Here is a 21,655-nt window from a genome sequence, read left to right as displayed (position 1 = left end):
CCGGCACCCATACCAGCTGCCATGGCCGCGTGCCCTGGCCACTGAAGCCACCAGCTGCCCATCCCCTGAGCTGCATGCGTCGGACTGACTAATTGTGGTAGTCACCACTAGCTGTATTATATGTATTACGATAAGACACGTATAATAGAGCTACATGGGTAAATCCCTGCCTGCTGGCTCCGCCCAGTAGGCGGCGTATAAATGTGTGTGCTCGCCGGTGTTGCAGCCATTCTGGTTCCAGCTACAGGAGGCACCACATCTTTGCTCAATAAAGCCTTGATTATTCCACTACTCTCGTCTTTGTGGTAATCGATAGTGCATCAATAATACTGAGTGTTCTGTTCCCCGCCCGCCCTCAGAAGGCGGCACACAACCGCTGAGAGAGGGAGAAGACTGGAGGAGGACCGTCGGACCTGCTGCCCCTCGACCCCTCGCCATAGCAGAGCAGAGGGCACTGGACGTGATCGGAGGGCCCGAAGAAAGGGCAGTCACCGGGGCGGAGGGTCTGAGATGGGCCGACCCCAGGGACTAGCTACATTACTAGCTGCAGTGTAGACGTGTTTCGGGCTTCTGGAACAGACAGTCCCATCGATTTGTGGAGGTGCAGTCGCAGACCCAGGAACTACATGAGGGATTGTCAGCGAACATCCAGTACCTGCAGGTGCAGTTGGAGGAGTCCAGCTGCGTGCAGGAGGTGGTGCCGACCATACATGTTACCCAGGCCAACACCGCACGGGTGGTGTGCACGGTGGAGGCATCGGGTGCGAAGGTTTCGGCCATGGGTCAACATGTCCCAGGCCTGGGGCAACTATGTCCAGGCAGTGGCCAAGGCCCAGAACAGGGCTGACCCATCACAGGCAGCCATGTACCGGAGCCACCTGGACATTGCAGCACCACTCCAGAGCGTGGCCCAGTCACAGCGGGCCATGGCTGAGAGTGTTTGCGGCATTGCCCAGGAGTTGGCCGACGTGGCACAGACACAGAGGGAGGTGGCACAGTCACTTGGTGATTTTGCACTGTCCTAGATGGAGATGGTCCACTCCCTGTGCTCCATGGCCGTGAGTTTACAGACCCTGGTCGAGACCAGAGCGAGCCTCCCGGACTGGCAGCGGCAGGTGGTGGGTGAGCCTCAGGGGCTGGCCCCGCTCGCATCCCGGTCCCTTGGAGTAGCCCGGGGGACCATCGGGCACCCTGAGGGAGGAGGAGATGATGGGGCCCGTGCCGGTGGCTCCTGCAGGGAAGTCCCAGAACACCACAGTGCTTCAGACTCCCCCCACCTGGCCCTGGCGCCTCACATGGGCAGCGGGCAGAACAGGGCAGTAGGATGCCACCTGGAACATCCAAGCAGCAACAGGGGACCCAGGCCACAGCAGGCTGCCTCCATTCCTGATGTAGCGCCTGGTGTCCACATAGACGGAGCTCGAGGGCCCGTAAAGTTAGAAAATTAATCACCAGTTAAATAGGAACAGGAGCAGGGCTTTGTATAGCATTAGGAGCTTGGGCACATATATACTTGTGCACATTAAATACCTATGCATAATCTACAACCTGCCTCCGTGCTCCGTCAAGTGGATGTGAGAGATGGGCTGGTCTGGGTTTGCCACAGGAGGGGACGCAGCGGGGTTGGTGGGGGGGTGCACACATTGCATGGTCTCCCGTGCCTGCTTGGGCCCCATGTCCTGCCCATCCCCGCCCTCCCCCGCATCCTCCTCGCCGGGCGAAGACTGGAGTTCGTCCTCCTCCTCCAGCACGTCGCTCCTCTGCTGCGCGATGTTGTGGAGGACACAGCAAGCCACCACGATGTGGGAGACCCACCCAGCGCCATATGGAGAGCCCCTCTAGAGCGGTCCAGGCACCTGAACCGCCTCTTCAGGGTGCCAAAGCACTGCTCGATCACGCCCTGGGTGTTGTTGTAGTGGGAATTCACATTGGTCTGTGGCCTCCGGATAGACATCATGAGCCACGACCGTAGCGGATAACCCCTATCGCCCAGGAGCGAACCCCCCAGCCGGGGGTGCATCTCGAAGAGGCCAGGGACAGTTGAGTTTGCCAGGATGAAGGCGTTGTGCACACTGCCCGGGTATCGGGCGCAGACGTGCCTGATGCACATCTCATGGTCACGCCCCAGCTGAATATTCATCGAGTGGAACCCCTTTCGGTTTGTGAAGAGTGGCCTGTCATCTGCAGATGCTCGTAGGGCAATATGTTTCCCATCGATCACCCCCTGGACCATCTCGGCGATGGTGGTGAACCCCACTGCCCGGGCATCCTGGTGGGCTCAGTCCACATTGAAATTGATGTTTTGGGCCAACTAAGCATACAGGGCCCCGTGACAGCACTGAACTCTGTGAAATGGTGGACAGATCCCCACACGCCTGGAAGGACCCTGTGGCATAGAAGTTCAGGGCGACTGCCACCTTGACGGCCACTGGGAGCGGGTGTCCCTCCCTTTAACCCTGTGGTGTTAGGTGCACCATGATCCAGCACGGTAGCATTGTGGATAGCACAATTGCTTCACAGCTCCAGGGTCCCAGGTTCGATTCCGGCTTGGGTCACTGTCTGTGCGGAGTCTGCACGTTCTCCCCGTGTCTGTGTGGGTTTCCTCCGGGTGCTCCGGTTTCCTCCCACAGTCCAAAGATGTGCAGGTTAGGTGGATTGGCCATGATAAATTGCCCTTAGTGTCCAAAAATTGCCCTTAGTGTTGTGTGGGGTTACTGGGTTATGGGGATAGGGTGGAGGTGTTTACCTTGGGTAGGGTGCTCTTTCCAAGAGCCGGTGCAGACTCGATGGGCCGACTGGCCTCCTTCTGCACTGTAAATTCTATCTACAAATATGTCACACTGTCTCCCTGCTCAGCCAGAGTCTTCGATGGCATGACTGGTCCAGTAGGTTGTCGAACGACAGGCGATACCGGTACACAAGAGGCCTCATGTGGTGCTTCCTTCCCACCTCCTCCTCGGCCTGTTGGGCGGCTGACTCTCCATTCTCAGTGGCTGCCTCCTGTACCTCTGGGCAGGCTCCGATGCTGTAGCTTCCTCCTCCTCAAGCAGTTCCAGCTCGTACAGCCACAATGCACCTTCCAGGGCTGCGATGACTAGAAGGAAGGCCACCATTGCTGGTTGAATTCCAATATCCTTTGTCTGCAGGGGGTGAAAGGCCGCCATGTTAGCGTGGTGCGTACCCCCGTGCCCAACCAGGCCCAACAGGCTACAGGGTAGCCCCGGTTTGCACTGTGGATCGTGACCCGCATGCATCCCCGTCCCCCCATCTCCCCTACCTCTGCACCCCGGGACCCCAACAGTGCCTCTGGCCCTGGTGCCCGCCCCTGCTGCCAGGGGTACCATTGGCTGGCGCTGCCCTTGCTAGTGGTACCCTCCGGTACCGCTCCTTGTAGGGGCTATTGTGGACGTTGCCCTTGGGTGGGCCGCTTGATGCCCCACATGGTTTGTGACCATGAGATGCATATGGTGGTGGGTGGTTGGGGGGTAAGTATTGCGGAGGGTGGTGTGGTGGGGTGGAGGGTGGGTCGCGGGGGGTGGGGGCACTATGCAGAACCACGGGCCAAGGTGGGTGGTCAGTGGGGTGCAGAATACAGGGTCAGGCCCACTAATGATATGCAAACGGCGTTTACTGTACATGCAGAGCAGAACGCATTGATGGACTGGAGAATTGCGATTTGGTGTGAACCACATGCCTGCCACGATTTCGGCGACAAGACCAATTGTCCGCCCAATCGCCTTCCCCGATTTCGACGTCGGCCGACGGAGAATCTCGCCCAGAGACTTTGTCAGGAACATTCTGAGGCAAAATCAAAGGACACAATCCTACGGCCATGCTGAGCCAGAAAAGCAGCTTACCGCGGCACAACATGGCCGTTAAAAGCCAGGAGACTCCGCTCCCAGGATCTACCTGGCTTGCAATGCCTCGCGAGAAATTTGGACATTTTGAATTCTCCCTCTGTATACCCGAACAGGCGCCGGAGTGTGGCGACTAGGGGATTTTCACAGTAACTTCATTGCAGTGTTAATGTAAGCCTACTTGTGACAATAAAGATTATTATTATGAGATTCAACGCAATCTCACGAGATGTTGTGAGGTGAATCCCCCACAATGGCAGTAAGCCTCACACGAATGTGCAGATTCCTGAGGTAACTGAGATTTTGGGATTCATCCCTTCCCCTCAGAGACCTTGGGCGAGTCTTCACCAGAAACAGGAACCAGATGGAATGGCACTCATGGGGGTCTCCAAGGGATCAGAGGCCCCCAGCTGCATGCCCTTTGGGCAGGGTGGTACCCTGACACTCCTGGTGCCATCTGGGTACATTGGTAGTGCCACCTGGGCACCTTGGCAGTGAAGTGCCACCTGGGTGGCAGTCTGGCACTGCCAATGCACCCAGTTGGCACTGCCAGCTGTTATGGACATTGCCCGGGAGCTAGGTTGGCACTGCCAAGCTGGCATTTTTACATGCGCGCGATCGGGCCAGGAATGCCTGACAATGGTGTTGGGCGGGGCAGGGACTCTCCCATATTGCATTCGGGCGGTGGGGGATGTCGGGGATCGCTTTGGGGGCCTCAGAGCTTCCCATTGTAAAAAATAGGGCTATGTGAGGCCTCAGCCACACTGTTCAGGCCCCTTATTCAAAGAGAGTTGCATTGAATAGTCATGTGTTTCTCGGCTCTGTGAGTGCTGGGAAACACGCGGCTAAATGCGGTCGCTGGGGGACTTTGTTCCCTTTTGTGAAGTTAACGCCCAAGGTAGCAGAGTGAGTACAAGAACCTCGAAACAACTCATCTAACTGACCTTCCAAGCAACATCTGCCTACATGTGGCAGAGTCTGTAGAGTTAACAGCCACCTCAGAACTCATGGAGCCGGAGTGAAGTCACCCCCGAACCAAGGACAAGAAAGAGAAACTGCTAAGTGCGAATTTGAATTTATACCATATTTCTTTTATATTTAGTGACTTATTGTATTTTGTAAAGTATTTCAAATGACAATTGTAAGGTATTTCAAATAGGAATGCATGTAGGATACAGTATTACAACTTGTACATTGGTTTTTCTGGGTGAGAGACATCCGGAACAAGCTAACTCTGGTTTTAACATTGATTCCTTTGGGAATCTATAATTCACTTGAAGTTGTTTCACTTCTGAGGTACCCTCAATAATGATGCTTAGAGATTAAACTGTAAAGAAGGCTTTATTAGGCTAATAACTATGCTACAGATTTGGATGAGAGCTGACTGCTATACAGACCATGAGGCAGGCCTTTATGTATGGCTCCCAGATGGGCGGAGCCAGAGGCGGAGTCCCCAGGGTTCCAAGCCTGGTCTTAAAGGGGACATCACCTTACATGATGATAAGGCAGTAACCGTTCATCACATTCACCCCCTGTTTAAAAAGGAGTCCGGCGGGGGTGAAGTGCCATCATAGGTCCATCCGTCTCGGCGGCCGGATCGTCCTCCTCGATCTCCTCAGTTCGGGCGGTGGTGCGGCGGGCACGGACGTCCCGGTTGAGGGCACATCCGGGAGCACAGCGGTCGGAGCTGCGGTCCGGGTCGGGGCAGAGGAACTAGGCAGGGCCGGGGGTAGCGGAGCCGGCGCCGGCGGGGTGTGTAAAGGGGGGGCGCAAGGGGGGGCGCACGGTAGGAGCTCACCAACGGGTGGTAGGGCCGGAAGGGGTTGTGTTGTAGGGGGCGACGGGTCCTGCAGGGGAGCGGCGCGGGAAGGGGCGTCTGTGGTGGAGGATCCAGCGGGTGCCAGATCCCGGAGGGAAACCGTATCTTGCCTGCCATCGGAGTACTCCACGTAGGCGTAACTGGGGTTGGCGTGGAGCAGTCGGACCTTTTCAACTAGGGGGTCCGTTTTATGGCTCCTCGCGTGCCTCCGGAGAAGAACAGGTCCCGGAGCCGTCAGCCAAGGTGGAAGCGAGACCCCAGAGGTAGACATCCTGGGGAAGAGAAACAATCGCTCATGAGGGGTCTCATTTGTGGCCGTGCAGAGGAGTGACCTAATGGAGTGTAGGGCATCGGGTAGGACCTCCTGCCAGCGGGTGGTTGGGAGATTTCTCGACCGCAGGGCCAGAAGGACAGCCTTCCACACGGTCGCGTTCTCCCTCTCCACCTGCCCGTTTCCCCGTGGGTTATAGCTGGTCGTTCTGCTCGAGGCGATGCCTTTGCTGAGCAGATACTGACGCAGTTCATCGCTCATGAACGATGTACCCCGGTCGCTGTGCATATAAGCAGGGAAACCGAACAGGGTGAAGATGCTGTGCAGTGCCTTAATCACCGTGGCTGAGGTCATGTCGGTGCAGGGAATGGCGAATGGGAAACGGGAGAACTCATCGATCACGGTGAGGAAATAGGCATAATGGTTGGTGGACGGGAGGGGCCCCTTGAAGTCCACGCTCAGTCGCTCAAAGGGGCCCGAGGCCTTCACGAGCCGAACCTTGTCTGGCCGATAGAAGTGCGGTTTGCACTCCGCACAGACCTGGCAGGCCCTGACCATGGCCTTGACCTCCTTGGTTGAGTAAGGTAGGTTGCGGGACTTGATGAAATGGACGAGCCGGGTAACCCCCGGGTGGCAGAGGTCATTGTGGATGGCTTGCAGGCGGTCCTCCTGCGCGTTGGCGCATGTGCCGCGGGACAGGGCATCTGGGGGCTCGTTGAGCTCCCCTGGACGATACTTGATATCGTACGAGTAGGTGGAGAGTTCGATCCTCCACCTCAAAATTTTATCGTTTTTTATTTTGCCCCGTTGCGTGTTATCAAACATGTAGGCGACCGACCGTTGGTTGGTGACAAGGGTAAACCTCCTACCGGCGAGGTAGTCTCTCCAGTACCGCACAGCCTCCACAATGGCTTGTGCCTCCTTTTCGACTGCAGAGTGTCGAATCTCGGAGGCGGTGAGGGTTCGGGAGAAGAAGGCTACTGGTCTGCCTCCTTGATTGAGAGTAGCAGCCAGGGCGATGTCTGATGCATCGCTCTCTACCTGGAAAGGGATGGTTTCGTCCACCGCGTGCATGGCGGCCTTGATGATGTCGGCCTTGATGCGGTTGAAGGCCAATTGAGCCTCAGCCGAGAGGGGAAAAGTGGTGGTCTTTAGGAGTGGGCGGGCTTTGTCCGCATACTTGGGGACCCAGTGGGCGTAACAGGAGAAAAGCCCCAAGCACCGTTTGAGGGCCTTGAGGCTGCGGGGGAGAGGGAGTTCCTTAAGGGGGCGCATGCGGTCGGGGTCGGGACCTAGGACCCCGTCTTCCACGACATAGCCGAGGATGGCCAGCCGGGTGGTGTGGAAAACGCATTTGCCCTCGTTATAGGTCAGGTTAAGGGCTCGGGCGGTCTGGAGGAACTTTTTGAGGTTAGCGTCATGGTCCTGCTGATCATGGCCGCAGATGGTGACATTGTCCAAGTACGGGTATGTAGCCCGCAAACCGTACTGGTCCACCATTTGGTCCATCGCCCTTTGAAAGACGGAGACGCCATTTGTGACACCAAAGGGGACCCTGAGGAAGTGGAAGAGCCGGCCGGCTGCTTCGAAGGCAGTATAGAGGCGGTCTTTTGGTCGGATGGGGAGCTGGTGGTAGGCAGATTTGAGGTCGACCGTGGAAAAGACTCGGTATTGGGCGATCCGATTTACCATTTCCGCGATGCGAGGAAGGGGGTACGCATTGTGGCGCACAAAGACTCCGTGAGACGAATAGAGTGAAGTCGATGAGGCTTTATTAAGTGTGTCTGTTCCCCAGCAGCCCGATAGTAAACTGGCCTGCGGGGGAAGGCACCGGCTTCTTATACTTCGCCTTCAGGGCGGAGTATGAGGTCAACGGCCAACCAGGACCCGGGATCTGTCAGCCAATGACATTAGGGCTTCCAGTCCCACATGACCCCCAATACATACTACCACATTCACCCCTTGTCAAAAATGAACCCGGCGGGGTGATGCTTCGTATGGTGGTAAGGGTTTACAGGGCTGGTCCTGGGAGGATAGAACAGTTACATGGTAGTACAGTATTGGACAGTATCGTCCTGTTACAACTATTTACAGAGGATATAGGAAAAACAAAATGTTCATTGGACAGTCCATCTTTGTTTTACATCGACGCCACGAGTCGGTCGGGCGGTCTGGTCGTCCGTGTCGATCGCCTCGGCCCCGGTGGTGGTGGTGGTGCTTGTACCAGCGTTGTCGCCTCCGGGAGCCGCACGGTTTCAGCTGTCGGTGCAAAGGGGAGGGGGCTGATCCTCCTGGGAAGGGGGCGGTCGCGGGGTGCGGCGGTGGCAGGAAAGGGGGCGGTTGGGTTGATGGTGTCGGGGGGGTGTGCGTGGTGCCGGCGGGCGCCAGATCCCGCAGGGAGACCGTGTCCTGTCGGCCGTCGGGGTACTCCACGTAGGCGTACTGGGGGTTTGCGTGGAGGAGGTGAACCCTTTCGACCAATGGGTCCGCCTTATGTGCCCGCACGTGCTTTCGGAGCAGGATGGGTCCTGGGGCCGCCAGCCAGGTCGGCAGCGACGTTCCAGAGGAGGACCTCCTAGGGAAGACAAGGAGACGCACGTTTGATTAGTGCTCGTACATAATAACGACCGGATGGAATGGAGAGCGTCCGGGAGGACCTCCTGCCACCGTGAAACTGGGAGATCCCTGGACCGTAGGGCCAGTAGGACGGCCTTCCAGACCGTGCCGTTCTCCCTTTCTACTTGCCCGTTCCCCCGGGGGTTGTAGCTGGTCGTCCTGCTTGAAGCTATGCCCTTGCTGAGCAGGAACTGGCGCAGCTCGTCACTCATGAAAGAGGACCCCCTGTCGCTGTGGACGTATGCGGGGTAACCGAACAGCGTGAAGATGCTGTTCAGGGCTTTAATGACTGTGGCCGCGGTCATGTCGGAGCAGGGAATGGCAAAAGGGAAGCGGGAGTATTCGCCCACTACATTAAGGAAATACGCGTTGCGGTCGGTGGAGGGGAGGGGCCCTTTGAAATCGAGACTGAGGCGTTCAAAGGGGCGGGAAGCCTTAATCAGGTGCGCTCCATCTGGCCTGAAAAAATGCGGTTTGCATTCTGCGCAGATGTGGCAGTCTCTTGTGACTGTACGGACCTCCTCTAAGGAGTATGGGAGATTGCGGGACTTGATGAAGTGGTAAAACCGAGTGACCCCCGGGTGGCAGAGGTCCTCGTGGAGGGCTTGGAGGCGGTCAATTTGTGCGTTGGCACATGTCCCGCGGGATAGGGCATCGGACGGCTCGTTCAGCTTTCCGGGCCGGTACAAGATCTCATAGTTGAAGGTGGAGAGTTCGATCCTCCACCGCAAGATCTTGTCGTTCTTGATCTTGCCCCGCTGTGCATTATCGAACATGAAGGCTACCGACCGTTGGTCAGTGAGGAGAGTGAATCTCCTGCCGGCTAGGTAATGCCTCCAATGTCGCACAGCTTCCACTATGGCTTGGGCTTCCTTTTCCACTGAGGAGTGGCGGATTTCTGAGGCGTGGAGGGTTCGGGAGAAGAAGGCCACGGGTCTGCCCGCTTGGTTAAGGGTAGCCGCTAGAGCTACATCAGAGGCGTCGCTCTCGACCTGGAAGGGGAGGGTCTCGTCGATGGCGCGCATCGTGGCCTTTGCGATGTCCGCTTTGATGCGGCTGAAAGCCTGGCAAGCCTCTGTCGACAGCGGGAAAGTCGTGGTCTGTATTAGGGGGCGGGCCTTGTCTGCGTACTGGGGGACCCACTGGGCGTAGTATGAAAAGAACCCCAGGCAGCGTTTCAGGGCTTTTGGGCAGTGCGGGAGGGGAAATTCCATGAGTGCGCGCATACGTTCGGGGTCGGGGCCTATTATCCCATTGCGCACTATGTAGCCCAGAATGGCTAGCCGATCGGTGCTAAAAACGCACTTGTCCTCGTTGTACGTGAGGTTCAAGGCTTTGGCAGTCTGGAGGAATTTTTGGAGGTTGGCGTCGTGGTCCTGCTGATCGTGGCCGCAGATGGTTACATTGTCGAGGTACGGGAACGTGGCCCGTAACCCATGTTGATCAACCATTCGGTCCATTTCCCGTTGGAAGACCGAGACGCCGTTTGTGACGCCAAAAGGGACCCGTAGGAAATGGTATAACCGCCCGTCTGCCTCGAAGGCTGTGTACTTGCGGTCACTTGGGCGGATGGGGAGCTGATGGTAGGCGGACTTGAGGTCCACGGTGGAGAAGACTTTATACTGGGCAATCCGATTGACCATGTCGGATATGCGGGGGAGAGGGTACGCGTCTAGTTGTGTGTACCTGTTGATGGTCTGGCTATAGTCAATGACCATCCTTTGTTTCTCCCCTGTCTTTACTACTACCACCTGCGCTCTCCAGGGACTATTGCTGGCCTGGATTATGCCCTCCTTTAGTAGCCGCTGGACTTCGGAACGAATGAAGGTCCGGTCCTGGGCGCTGTACCGTCTGCTCCTAGTGGCGACGGGTTTGCAATCCGGGGTGAGGTTCGCAAACAAGGACGGGGGTTGCACCTTGAGGGTGGCGAGGCCGCAGATAGTGAGTGGGGGTATGGGGCCGCCGAATTCAAACGTAAGGCTCTGTAGGTTACATTGAAAATCTAAGCCCAGCAAGGTGGGGGCACAGAGTTGGGGAAGGACGTTAAGTTTGTAGTTTTTGAATTCCCTCCCCTGTACCGTTAGGGTAACTATGCAGAATCCCTGGATCTGTACGGAGTGGGATCCTGCAGCTAGGCAAATCTTTTGTGCGCTGGGGAAGGTAGTTAAGGAATAGCGTCTTACCGTGTCGGGATGTATAAAACTTTCCGTGCTCCCGGAGTCGACTAGGCATGGCGTCTCGTGGCCGTTAATTAGGACCGTTGTTGTCGTCGTCTGGAGAGTCCGGGGCCGAGCCTGATCGAGTGTAACCGAAGCGAGCCGTGGTTGTAGTAGTGGGGTGGGGTCCGTTGTTGCCGTCCAAGATGGCGTCAGGGATGGACAAAATGGCCACCCCCATACATCGCCCGTGGCTGAGGGGTCACAAGATGGCGTCGGGGGTGGACAAAATGGCCGCCCCCATGCGTCGTACAGGTCGGGGGCGGTCCAAGATGGCGGGGCCCCTCCTCCCCTCGTGGTGGTCGGGACCCAAAATGGCGGCGTCTGCGGGTCGCACATGGTGTGCTGGGGGGTCTGGGGGGCGCTAGGACCGCGCGGAGTTCCTGCATTGCGAGCGCCCGGGCCGCGGGCGCTAGGACCGCGCGGAGTTCCTTGACTGCGAGCGCCAGGGCCGCGGGTGCTAGGACCGCGCGGAGCTCCCTCGCCGGGGACAGCGGTGGTCGGGGCCCAGGCCGGCGGGTCAGTACTGCAAGCGCTGGGACCGTGAGGAGCTCCCTCGCCGGGGACGGCGGTGATCGGGGTCCAGGTAAGTTGCGCCGGCGGTTCAGGCGTGGGGCGCGGGACGGGGGTGAGGGCCCAGGTCGGCGGCGCCGGCGGGTCAGGCTTGGGGCGCGGGACGGGGGTGAGGGCCCAGGTCGGCGGCGCCGGCGGGTCAGGCGTGGGGCGCGGGACGGGGGTGAGGGCCCAGGTCGGCGGCGCCGGCGGGTCAGGCGTGGGGCGCGGGACGGGGGTGAGGGCCCAGGTCAGCGGCGCCGGCGGGTCAGTCGTGGGGCGCGGGACGGGGGTGAGGGCCCAGGTCGGCGGCGCCGGCGGGTCAGTCGTGGGGCCGCGAGCGCTGGGACCGCGCGGAGCTCCCTCGGCGGGGACAGCGGTGGTCGGGGCCCAGGCGGGCGGGTCAGGCGTGGGGCGCGGGACGGGGGTGAGGGCCCAGGTCGGCGGCGGCGGCGGGTCAGTCGTGGGGCCGCGAGCGCTGGCACCGCGCGGAGCTCCCTCGCCGGGGACAGCGGTGGTTGGGGTCAAGGTAGGTGGCGCCGGCGGGTCAGGCGTGGGGCGCGGGACGGGGTGAGGGTGGCGTTCGGGATGCGAAAAACCCCCTCCTCTCCGTGGAGAGTGTTGGCCGGCACCCAAATCGGGAGCGCCGGCGGCGGGTCGTACATGGACTGCGGGGAGGAGGGTTGAGGAGCGTAGGCGGCGTGCAGGGCTCCCAGTTCACCCGGGACCGCGGTGGTTGGGACCCAAAATGGCGGCGTCTGCGGGTCGCACATGGCGTGCTGGGGGGGTTGGGACGCATAGGCTGCCTGTAGGGCTCCCTGTTCTCCCGGGACGGCGGCGACCACGCGGGAGCGACACACCACCGCATAATGGGCCTTTTTCCCGCAGTTTTTGCAGATGGCTGCGCGGGCCGGACAGCGTTGTCGGGGGTGCTTCGCCTGGCCGCAGAAATAACAGCGGGCGCCCCCGGTGCGACTCGGCGTTTGGACTGCGCAAGCCTGTGGTGTGTCCGGGGGGGGGGTAGGGGGTTTGCCGCGGCGGGTACGTACGGGGCCCAATGGCCTGCCGCGCGGTCGGGGCCGTAGGCGCGGGTATTACGCGCGGCTACGTCCAGCGAGGCTGCCAGGGCCCGTGCCTCTGAGAGTCCTAGCGACTCTTTTTCTAGAAGTCTTTGGCGGATTTGGGAGGATTGCATACCTGCAACAAAAGCATCGCGCATTAACATGTCCGTATGTTCGTTTGCATTCACCGACGGGCAGCTGCAGGCTCTTCCCAAAATCAGCAGCGCGGCGTAGAACTCGTCCATCGATTCTCCGGGAGCTTGCCGCCTTGTCGCGAGCTGGTAGCGAGCGTAGATTTGGTTAACTGGGCGAACGTAGAGACTTCTCAGTGCTGTGAACGCCGTCTGGAAATCGCGGGTGTCTTCAATGAGGGTGAAAATCTCCGTGCTCACCCTCGAGTGCAGGACCTGCAGTTTTTGTTCGTCTGAGACTCGGCCTGTGGTCGATGTGATGTAGGCCTCAAAGCAAGTCTGCCAGTGTTTGAAGGCTGCTGCCGCATTCACTGCGTGGGGGCTGATCCTCAGGCATTCTGGAATGATCCTGAGCTCCATAGTCCTTTTTAGGCACGCTTAATAAATTGTGGCGCACAAAGAATCCGTGAGACGAATAGAGTGAAGTCGATGAGGCTTTATTAAGCGTGTCTCTTCCCCAGCAGCCCGATAGTAAACTGGCCTGCGGGGGAAGGCACCGGCTTCTTATACTTCGCCTTCAGGGCGGAGTATGAGGTCAACGGCCAACCAGGACCCGGGATCTGTCAGCCAATGACATTAGGGCTTCCAGTCCCACATGACCCCCAATACATACTACCACACGCATCAAGCTGCGTGAATCGGTTTATGGTCTGGCTATAATCCACGACCATCCGTTTCTTCTCCCCGGACCGGACTACCATCACTTGCGCTCTCCAAGGGCTGTTGCTAGCCTCGATGACCCCCTCTCCCAGTAAACACTGGACCTCTGACTTGATAAAAGCCATATCTTGGGCACTGTAGCGCCGGCTCCTGGTGGCGACGGGCTTACAGTCGGGAGTGAGGTTAGCGAATAGCGAGGGGGGTGCGACTTTCAGTGTTGCAAGGCAGCACACCGTGAGGGGGGCAAGGGTCCTCCGAACTTCAGTGTCAGGCTTCGGTGGCTGCACTGGAAATCCAGTCCGAGCAGCAGGGGGGCACAGAGGTGAGGGAGGATATAAAATTTGAAACGGGTGTATTTGGCACCCTGGATCGAGAGATCCGCAATACAGTACCCCTTGATTTGTACCGAGTGGGACCCAGATGCGAGGGCTATGGTTTGAGATGTGGGATGGGTGCGTAGGGAGCAGCGCCTTACCGTTTCAGGGTGGATAAAGCTCTCCGTGCTCCCGGAGTCGAAGAGGCATGCAGTGTCGTGCCCGTTGACCTGGACCTGCATCATGGAGTTCTGCAGGTGTTTTGGCCGAGTTTGATCGAGGGTGATCGCACCCAGTCGCGGGTAGTCGGAGTCGTAAAATGGCCGCTGCCGTTGGTCGCATGTGTCGGGTCGAGAAGATGGCCGCCGACCAGATGGCCGCTCCCATGATTCGCACGAGGCTGATGACGCGTCAGAAGAAGACGTGTCGGGTCGGTGCGCAGCAGCATTGCGAGGCCTGCGGGCCTGAGAGCCTGATTTTCGGGCCGGCTGTTCTTTGTTTTTCTGGCCCCTGGGTCTGGCCAGGCAGACCCTCGCAAAGTGCCCTTTCTTCCCGCAGTCGCTGCAGATCGCGGAGCGGGCTGGGCAGCGTGGGCGTGGGTGCTGGCCCTGCCCGCAGAAGTAGCAAGGTGTGCCCCCATGGTGAGCGGGTCGCCGCGTGGCGCAGGCCTGTAATACGGTTGAGTCTGAGGAAGTCCGGGGGGGCTGGCAGAGTCCGCGGGGTACGTACCCAAGTTATGTCGGGCCACCTCCAGCGAGGAGGCGAGCGTTAGCGTCTCCTGGAGGTCTTTTGCCCCGTTTTCGAGCAGTCGCTGCCGGATGTAGGTCGAGCGGATGCCGGACACGAAAGAATCTCTGATGTGCAGGTTCATATGGACTTCCCCTGTCACATCCTGATGGTCGCAGTCCCTGGCCAGCGCGGTGAGTTTCTCAACAAACTCGTCGAGCGATTCCCCCGAGCGCTGCCGGCAGGTAGATTTGGCCGGGCGTGCACCTCATTGACGGGTTTGACAAACCGCTTGCGGAGCAATTCAATCGCTTCCTCATAAATCGTCGCCTTTTCGAGCGTGGCGGAGATTCTGTGACTCACCCGGGCGTGGAGTAGACGCAGCTTGCGTGGCCCCAGGATGGGAGTCTCTGCGGAGTCCAGGTAGGTCTCGAAGCACCGCAGCCAGTATTAAAAAATTTCCTTTGCCTCCGGCGTTCGTGCTTCCTGATTGAGCTTCTCTGGTTTTAGGCCTGCGTCCATCCTGAATCTAGTTTAGCCTAATAAATTGAGGTACCCTCAATAATGATGCTTAGAGATTAAACTGTAAAGAAGGCTTTATTAGGCTAATAACTATGCTACAGATTTGGACGAGAGCTGACTGCTATACAGACCATGAGGCAGGCCTTTATGTATGGCTCCCAGATGGGCGGAGCCAGAGGCGGAGTCCCCCAGGGTTCCAAGCCTGGTCTTAAAGGGGACATCACCTTACATGATGATAAGGCAGTAACCGTTCATCACAACTTCACTTTGCGACTTTCAATAAATCAGTAATTTCAAGTGGGGAGCTACTGTATTGCAGTTATAGAACAGGACAGCGCTGCCTTCTAAATGAAATGTTTTTTTAATTTAGAGAGTACCCAATTATTTTTTTCCAATTAAGGGCCAATTTAGCATGGCCAATCCACCGACCCTGCACATATTTGGGTTGTAGGGGTGAGACCCACACAGACACAGGGAGAATGTGCAATCTCCACACGGACAGTGACCTGGGGCTGGGTGGAACCTGGATCCTCGGCGCCGTGAGGCAGCAGTGCTAACCACTGCGCCACCATGCCTCTAAATAAAATGTTATTGCAACAATGGATCCAATGAAATTCAGGAGAACATAACAGATAATAACAGAACAAAATTAAGTAGATCACTGGCATATCAAAGAGTTAATTATTGCTGACTTGCCCTGTTATGCATTGACATATTGCCAGATTTTACACAACATCCTGCTCTGGTCTCGGCAGAAATGGGGAAAAGCCTCCCTCATGGGCCCTCGATCTCAATTGGGGCCCAAGATCTCCCTCCAGTTTTGACCTCTCCATCAAGACCCCACATCCACCCCACCCCCCAAACCTTCTCTGCTGTGACACCCCCTGAATCTTGGCTCTGGGATTTTGACTCGTGGGACTGCCTGTACTCCAAACTGTGGCCACCGCGCCTGGTGGCACTGCTTGGACTATAGGGCTACTGACCAATCAGATTGGCCGGCAGCTCTCTGAGGCAGGACTTTCTTCCGAGTGAGGAGTGGCAATCCTATGTCCAGCCAATCAACACTCCTCAGAGCATTAAATGGATGCGGGGCAGCCAATATCAGCTCTTTGACCCCTTAAATTCTGTCCCTTGGATCCCCTGATATATTGCATAACACTAAACTATTTCTCACCTGAGACTCGACTAAAGTCTGCGCATTGTGAACGAGACAGATTTATGCGTGCATTTCATTTGTATGAATTGCAGTTTACCAGAATGTTAACACTGAATGGAATATCCACATGGAATACATTTCAGAGAGGATATAAAATTACCTAATTCTTTTTAGAATGTGTAACAGACCTTTGAGAATACATTTCAAGACAGTAAAATGCCAAGAAGTATCAAGGCTTAGTTATTTTGGACCAATAATAAAAATGTATGGTTGACTTAATTATAGTTTAAAATGTGCATTCGGCGTAGTTTGTAATTATACTGCAACCAGTGTGTGGTCAGAAACATGGAAGAACTTTTTCAAAAATCTTCTTCATAAAATTTGTAAAAGTGCACAACATAAAAGTTCAAATTTAATATTATGTCAAGTGCAATAGAGTTCAGTTTCTTTCAATTGTCATGCGAGTACAGACATTTTTGTTGATTCATTCATGGGATGTGGGCTTCACTGCTAGGTCAGCATTTATGGCCCTTCCTAATTGCCCTTGAGAAGGTGATGGTGAGCTGCCTTCTTGAACCATTGCAGTCCACGTGATGTAGGTGCACCCACAGTGCTGTTAGGGGGGGGGGGGGGGGAGTTGATGGAACACACTGCAGACAGTGTGGTGATGGCGGAGGGAATGAATGTTTGTGGCTGAGGTGCCAATGATGTGGGCTGCTTCGTCCTGGGTGTTGTCAAGCCTCTTGAGTGTTGTTGTAACTGCACTCATCTAGGCAAATGTTCCTTTACATTTATAATGTTGGTTTCCCACCCACAGGCAACCTGTTTGACAGGCTGGAGGCCTGCTGGCCTGGAACCCTGGAGAACAAGGCCAGTGCCGGGAAAACCTGGTAGCTGTAGGGGGGCGTGGGGGGGGGGGGGGGGGGGGGGCGTGGATTGTGTTGGGTGTCCCGATCGGAGTTGGAGATCCCCAGTTGTAGGGATCTGGTGAGGAGCAGCTTGTCCCATTCTCTAGGAATTCCTGAGCGTGAGGTGCGTATGGTGGGAGTGAGGAGTTCAGTGGTATTCAGGTGTTGGGTTCTGGGTGTGATCTGGTGGTGAGGCGGAAGTAGAAATATTGCATGTATACTGTTTGGCAGGTAGCTTGCTAATCCTGGAGGAAACATTCCTGTTCCACCTGATCTGCATGCAGTGCTATAAAAGGCACTTTTCTCCTGGATCCAGCCCTTCTTGCCTCCTTTTACCCACAGCTTTTGCGAAGGCCCAAGAAACCTAGCTAGCGTGAGTTAAAAATAACTGGCTGATAAAATGAAGGCAGACAGACCCATGATCACGTTTGAATGACCAACCTGCATTCTGGTAGTGAATTGGCCCCTTGTTAAAACTGGAAGTTAAGGCGGGTTGGATTCCGGTCCCAGATATTTTGAATTTTAACTTGTGACACAGCCCCCGCCCACCCATTTTTTAGATTCAAGACTCAGCTCAATGTTTCTGGTTGACAGCCGGGTGGGTTCTGCAGTCCAACTATAATGAGATATAATTCGCAACAAAAATATACCTTCTTTCTGGAAAAGTAACAGCTGCTCTATGATCTCTTTATAGATATGCTGGCTATTGTCCGCAGTATAAATACACTATTGGGCATTGCTATGGCAAGCTGACCTCTAAACTGCTCACAGATCCTCCAATAGCACGTTCTGGACAATTGCTTCTCCGTCCAAACCAGGATCAAGAAACCATCAATAATATGGGAACTGAGCAACATCGAAATCTGCATCAGAGTCATAAAGTCAGCAAGGAAGGCCAGAAACTGACTGACTTAATGGTCTCCGGATACACTGGTTGGTAACCTACTATATTTTGATGATGGGAGTTCATGGTTTAATTCTTCAGGCAAATGTAATCATTTATTCAGGCAACATTTAACAGTATAAGTTTATGACAAACTAGCTTGACAAGTAAATTCATGATTTAACAGTTTTCCTGTCTGTTTCTTGCCTTAAGAAATTAAGGATAGACTAGGTTACTGAAAAATGTGACAGGATGTTAAGTCCATCAATCATCATCCTATCTTCACCTCCGATTCACTGGCAAAACTGTAGTGCCTATCAAAACAAAAGCTTTCTCCCCACACAGGATCATTCAGCTTGGATATAGAAATTACATTTCGCTAGACGCCATCATCCACCAAATTCTGGCTCCACATCTCTGCAATATTTGATAGGATTTTACATTTTCATTCAATTCATGTGCATAATGTACACACAATCACTAAGGGCTCAAGTAGTTAGCACTGCTGCCTCATAACCCCAGGGTTTCCTCACACAGTCCAAAGTTGTGCTGGTTAGGTGGATTGGCCATGTTAAAATTTCCCCTTAGTATCCAAAGATGTGTTGATTAGATAGGGTAACGGGGATGAGCCGGGGATCGGGCCTGGGTGGGGTGCTTTTTCCAAGAGTCGGTGCAGACTCGATGGGCCGAATGACCTCCTTATGCACTGCAGAGATTCTATGATTCTAAGTGCTGCTGTGGAGAATCCCCTTTATCATTGGTTTACTCGATGCCTGATGTTACGAATGAGTGGAAAAATCAGAGGAGGCTATCGTGGGCCCCATAATACTTGCCCCATAAAATCGTCTCCAGGCAACATTAGCAAAAGCCCAAGAGTATGACACTGCTATAACATGTCAGCTAAGAAATTATGGGGGATAGGTAACCAATGGTGATACATACATGGAAAATGGGAGCAGGAGGAGGCCATTCATCCCTTCGTGCCTGCTTCACCATCCATTATGATAATGGCTGATCATCAAGTTGTATACCCTGGCCAGGATTCTCTGACTCCCCCGCAAGGTCGGAGAATCCCCAGGGGGAGGTGCGAAATCCGCCCTGCCGTCCCGCCGCCAGCTACCCTATTCTCCAGTGCCGTTTTTCCTGCCACGACGGTCGGGGGCCGATAACAGCGCCCCCCCGCCGGCGTTTCTCCGGGCCCCGTTGGGCCGAGTGGCCGTCCATTTTTGGCCAGTCCCACCGGCGTGAATTACTCACCTCACGCACAGCGGGACCTGGCAGGTGAGTATGCGGGGGCGGTCCTCGGGGGGTCGCGGGGGAATCCGACCCAATCGGGGCCAACCGATCTGTGGGCGGGCTTGTTCCATGGGGGGGGGGGACTTCTTTCCTCTGCGCTGGGCCCCTGTAGGGCTCCACCATATTGCCCGGGAGGCCAGCGCGGAGAAGAGAATCCCCGCACATGTGCGGAAATACGCCGGCCGGTCTGCGCATGCGCGGAAATACGGCGGCCGGTCTGCGCATGCACGAGATCACGCCGGCCGTTTCGCACATGTGCAAACTCGCACTTCGACGCCAGCTGGAGTGGCGCCAAGCCCTCCGGCGCCCACCTAGCCCCCGAAAGTTCAGAGAATTCCTTACTTTCAGGGACGCCGGAGTGGTTGGCACCGGTTTTCCCACCGGCGTGGGGACTTAGTCCACAGAAGGGAGAATCCCGCCCCTGATCCTACTCCCCCCCCCCATATCCCTTGATCCCTTTAGCCCCAAGAGCTATATCTAGGGCAGGATTCTCTGATCCTGAGGCTAATTGGTGATGTCGTCGGAAACACCGTCGCGTTTCCCGATGGCATCAACACGGCCCCAGGATCAGCAATTCTGGCCCCTACAGGGGGACAGCACGGCGCTGGAGTGGTTCACACCGCTCCAGCTGCTGACCCGGCCGTGGAATGGGCGCCGGGGGATGCACGCATGCGCAGTGGGTCCGGCGCGAACCCGCGCATGCACAGTCCCACCGGCGCGAATTCCGCGCATGCGCTGTGCCTCCCTTGTCCGCGCCGGCTCCTACCCAACATGGCGCAGGAGATCAGGCGCCGGCGCAGAAGAAAGGAGGCTGAGAGACAGAGAGGCCAGCCCGCTGATCGGTGGGTCCTGATTGCAGGCCAGGCCACATCAGAGGCCCCCCCCCAGGGTCAGACACCCCCTCCCCCACCCGACCCTTCAACTCCGAGTTCCCGCCGGCTGAGAGCAGGTGTGGACAGCGCCGGCAGGACTCGGCGATTCCACACGGCCGCTCGGCCCATCCCGGCCCGAGAATCGGCGGGCCAGCCACGTAGAGCGGACCGCGACCGGCGCCACGCCAACCATGCCGGTGCCAATGGTGCTGATTAATCGCGTGCCGGCGTTGGGGCGGCGTGGTGCGATTCGCTCCGGTCATGGGAATTCTCCGGCCAGGCCCCGGGCTGAGAGAATCCCTTCTCGAATTACACAACGTTTTGGCCTCAACTACGTTTTGTGGCAGTGAATTTCACAGATTCACCACTCTGTGAGTGAAGAAATTTCTCCTCACCTCAGTCCGAAAAGGTTTACCCCTTATCCTCAAACTATGACCCCTAGTTCTGGACTCCCCCACCATTGGGAATATTCTTTCTGAATCTACCCTGTCTAATCCTGTTAGAAATTTCAACGTTTCTTTGCGATCCCCTCTCACTCTTCTAAACGCCAATGAATATAATCCTAACCGACTTAGTCTCTCCTCATATGACAGTAATGTAGTTAAGGTAGCCTGTGAGAACTCAGCACCTAGTTCCCGCTCCATTCACAGTCACTTCTGTTTTAACTGGGCCCTTTATTTAGGTGGCCATAGCTTCTGCTGACTCAGACTCAATCTCTTTATTGTGTTGGAATCAAAGTCCTATGATTGGACCCTGAATGCATTTTAAACCACTGGCTGCCCACTCAATAAATCCTACTGTGGTGTTGGGTGCTCTGAGGTACAGATGAACCAACACGGTTGCAATTGGTACAACGCTGTTTTATTCCAACTTGTTATTTACAGATCTGTCTTGATACTCCGCACGTGGTGACTCTCTGAGTGTGTTGTTAATCAGGTCCTGTCCTTGTCCTGGTCTCCAGATGGACTGACCACCAGGTGTCGTGTTTCTTGTCTTATACTGTCTCTGTCCTTGTCTGTGATTGGCTGTCGTGTTATGTGTGCTAATTGGTCTGTTGGTCTGTCTATCATGATGTGTGTGTTTGAATATCATGACATCCCCCCTTTTTTACAAGATTATGAGCCTACGTGGTTATAAATATGAATGTGTCCTGAGTGCAGCTAAAAGTGTGTGATATTTACAGCATGTACATGTGGCGTAACTATATACATGGGGCGATGTCGGGTGTGACATGCTAACGAGGTTGTACCATAACAAAAAAGAAAAACTTTGAAGTGTGGTCCGGTCAAACGAGATCTGGAATGATAAAACAGTAACATGTTATAATACAATAGTTGCTAAACTTTGATGTGTGAACAGTCTCATAAGTCCAGTCTAGTAAGTGTGCGACAAATTCGGGTTGACCGCCTCAAGGGTGGATCAAGAACCACCGGCTGAGGTGCGAGCCTGACCACGGGTGGCGATAGAAGGGGCATGGTCTGTGGCAGCTCCATGAAGTCACTATCAGGAACCAGTGGAGGACCCGGCGTCTGTGTACTGTTCCGTTGCGAGCGTGGAAGGAGGCGAAGGGCTCGCCGATTACGCCTACGCACGGATCCATCCGGCATGCGTACCAGGAACGAGCGGGGAGCCACGCGTCGGAGAACTTTGGCCGGTGCTGACCAGCCACCAGCTGGTAGATGAATGCGGACTTTGTCTCCAGGGGCCAGGGGGGGAAGATCAGTTGCCCTTGTGT

At 56.0% G+C, this 21,655-nt stretch overlaps 1 protein-coding gene across 1 annotated transcript in view; it reads left to right on the top strand.

The window, feature by feature from the left end:
• Positions 1-21,655, top strand: part of cimip2b (ciliary microtubule inner protein 2B) — a 64,059-nt gene that overhangs the window by 15,496 nt on the left and 26,908 nt on the right. The window contains exon 2 of the mRNA XM_072497204.1: positions 17,564-17,802. Within this exon, the coding sequence (XP_072353305.1) occupies positions 17,564-17,802 (239 nt within the window). The remainder of the gene's footprint in view (positions 1-17,563; positions 17,803-21,655) is intronic.

This window comes from Scyliorhinus torazame, chromosome 3 (genome assembly GCF_047496885.1).
Source record: "Scyliorhinus torazame isolate Kashiwa2021f chromosome 3, sScyTor2.1, whole genome shotgun sequence".
In the NCBI taxonomy this organism is placed as follows: Eukaryota; Metazoa; Chordata; class Chondrichthyes; order Carcharhiniformes; family Scyliorhinidae; genus Scyliorhinus; species Scyliorhinus torazame.
The sequence above is the reverse complement of the archived record's forward strand: the minus strand, read 5'-3'. Positions and strand labels throughout refer to the sequence as shown.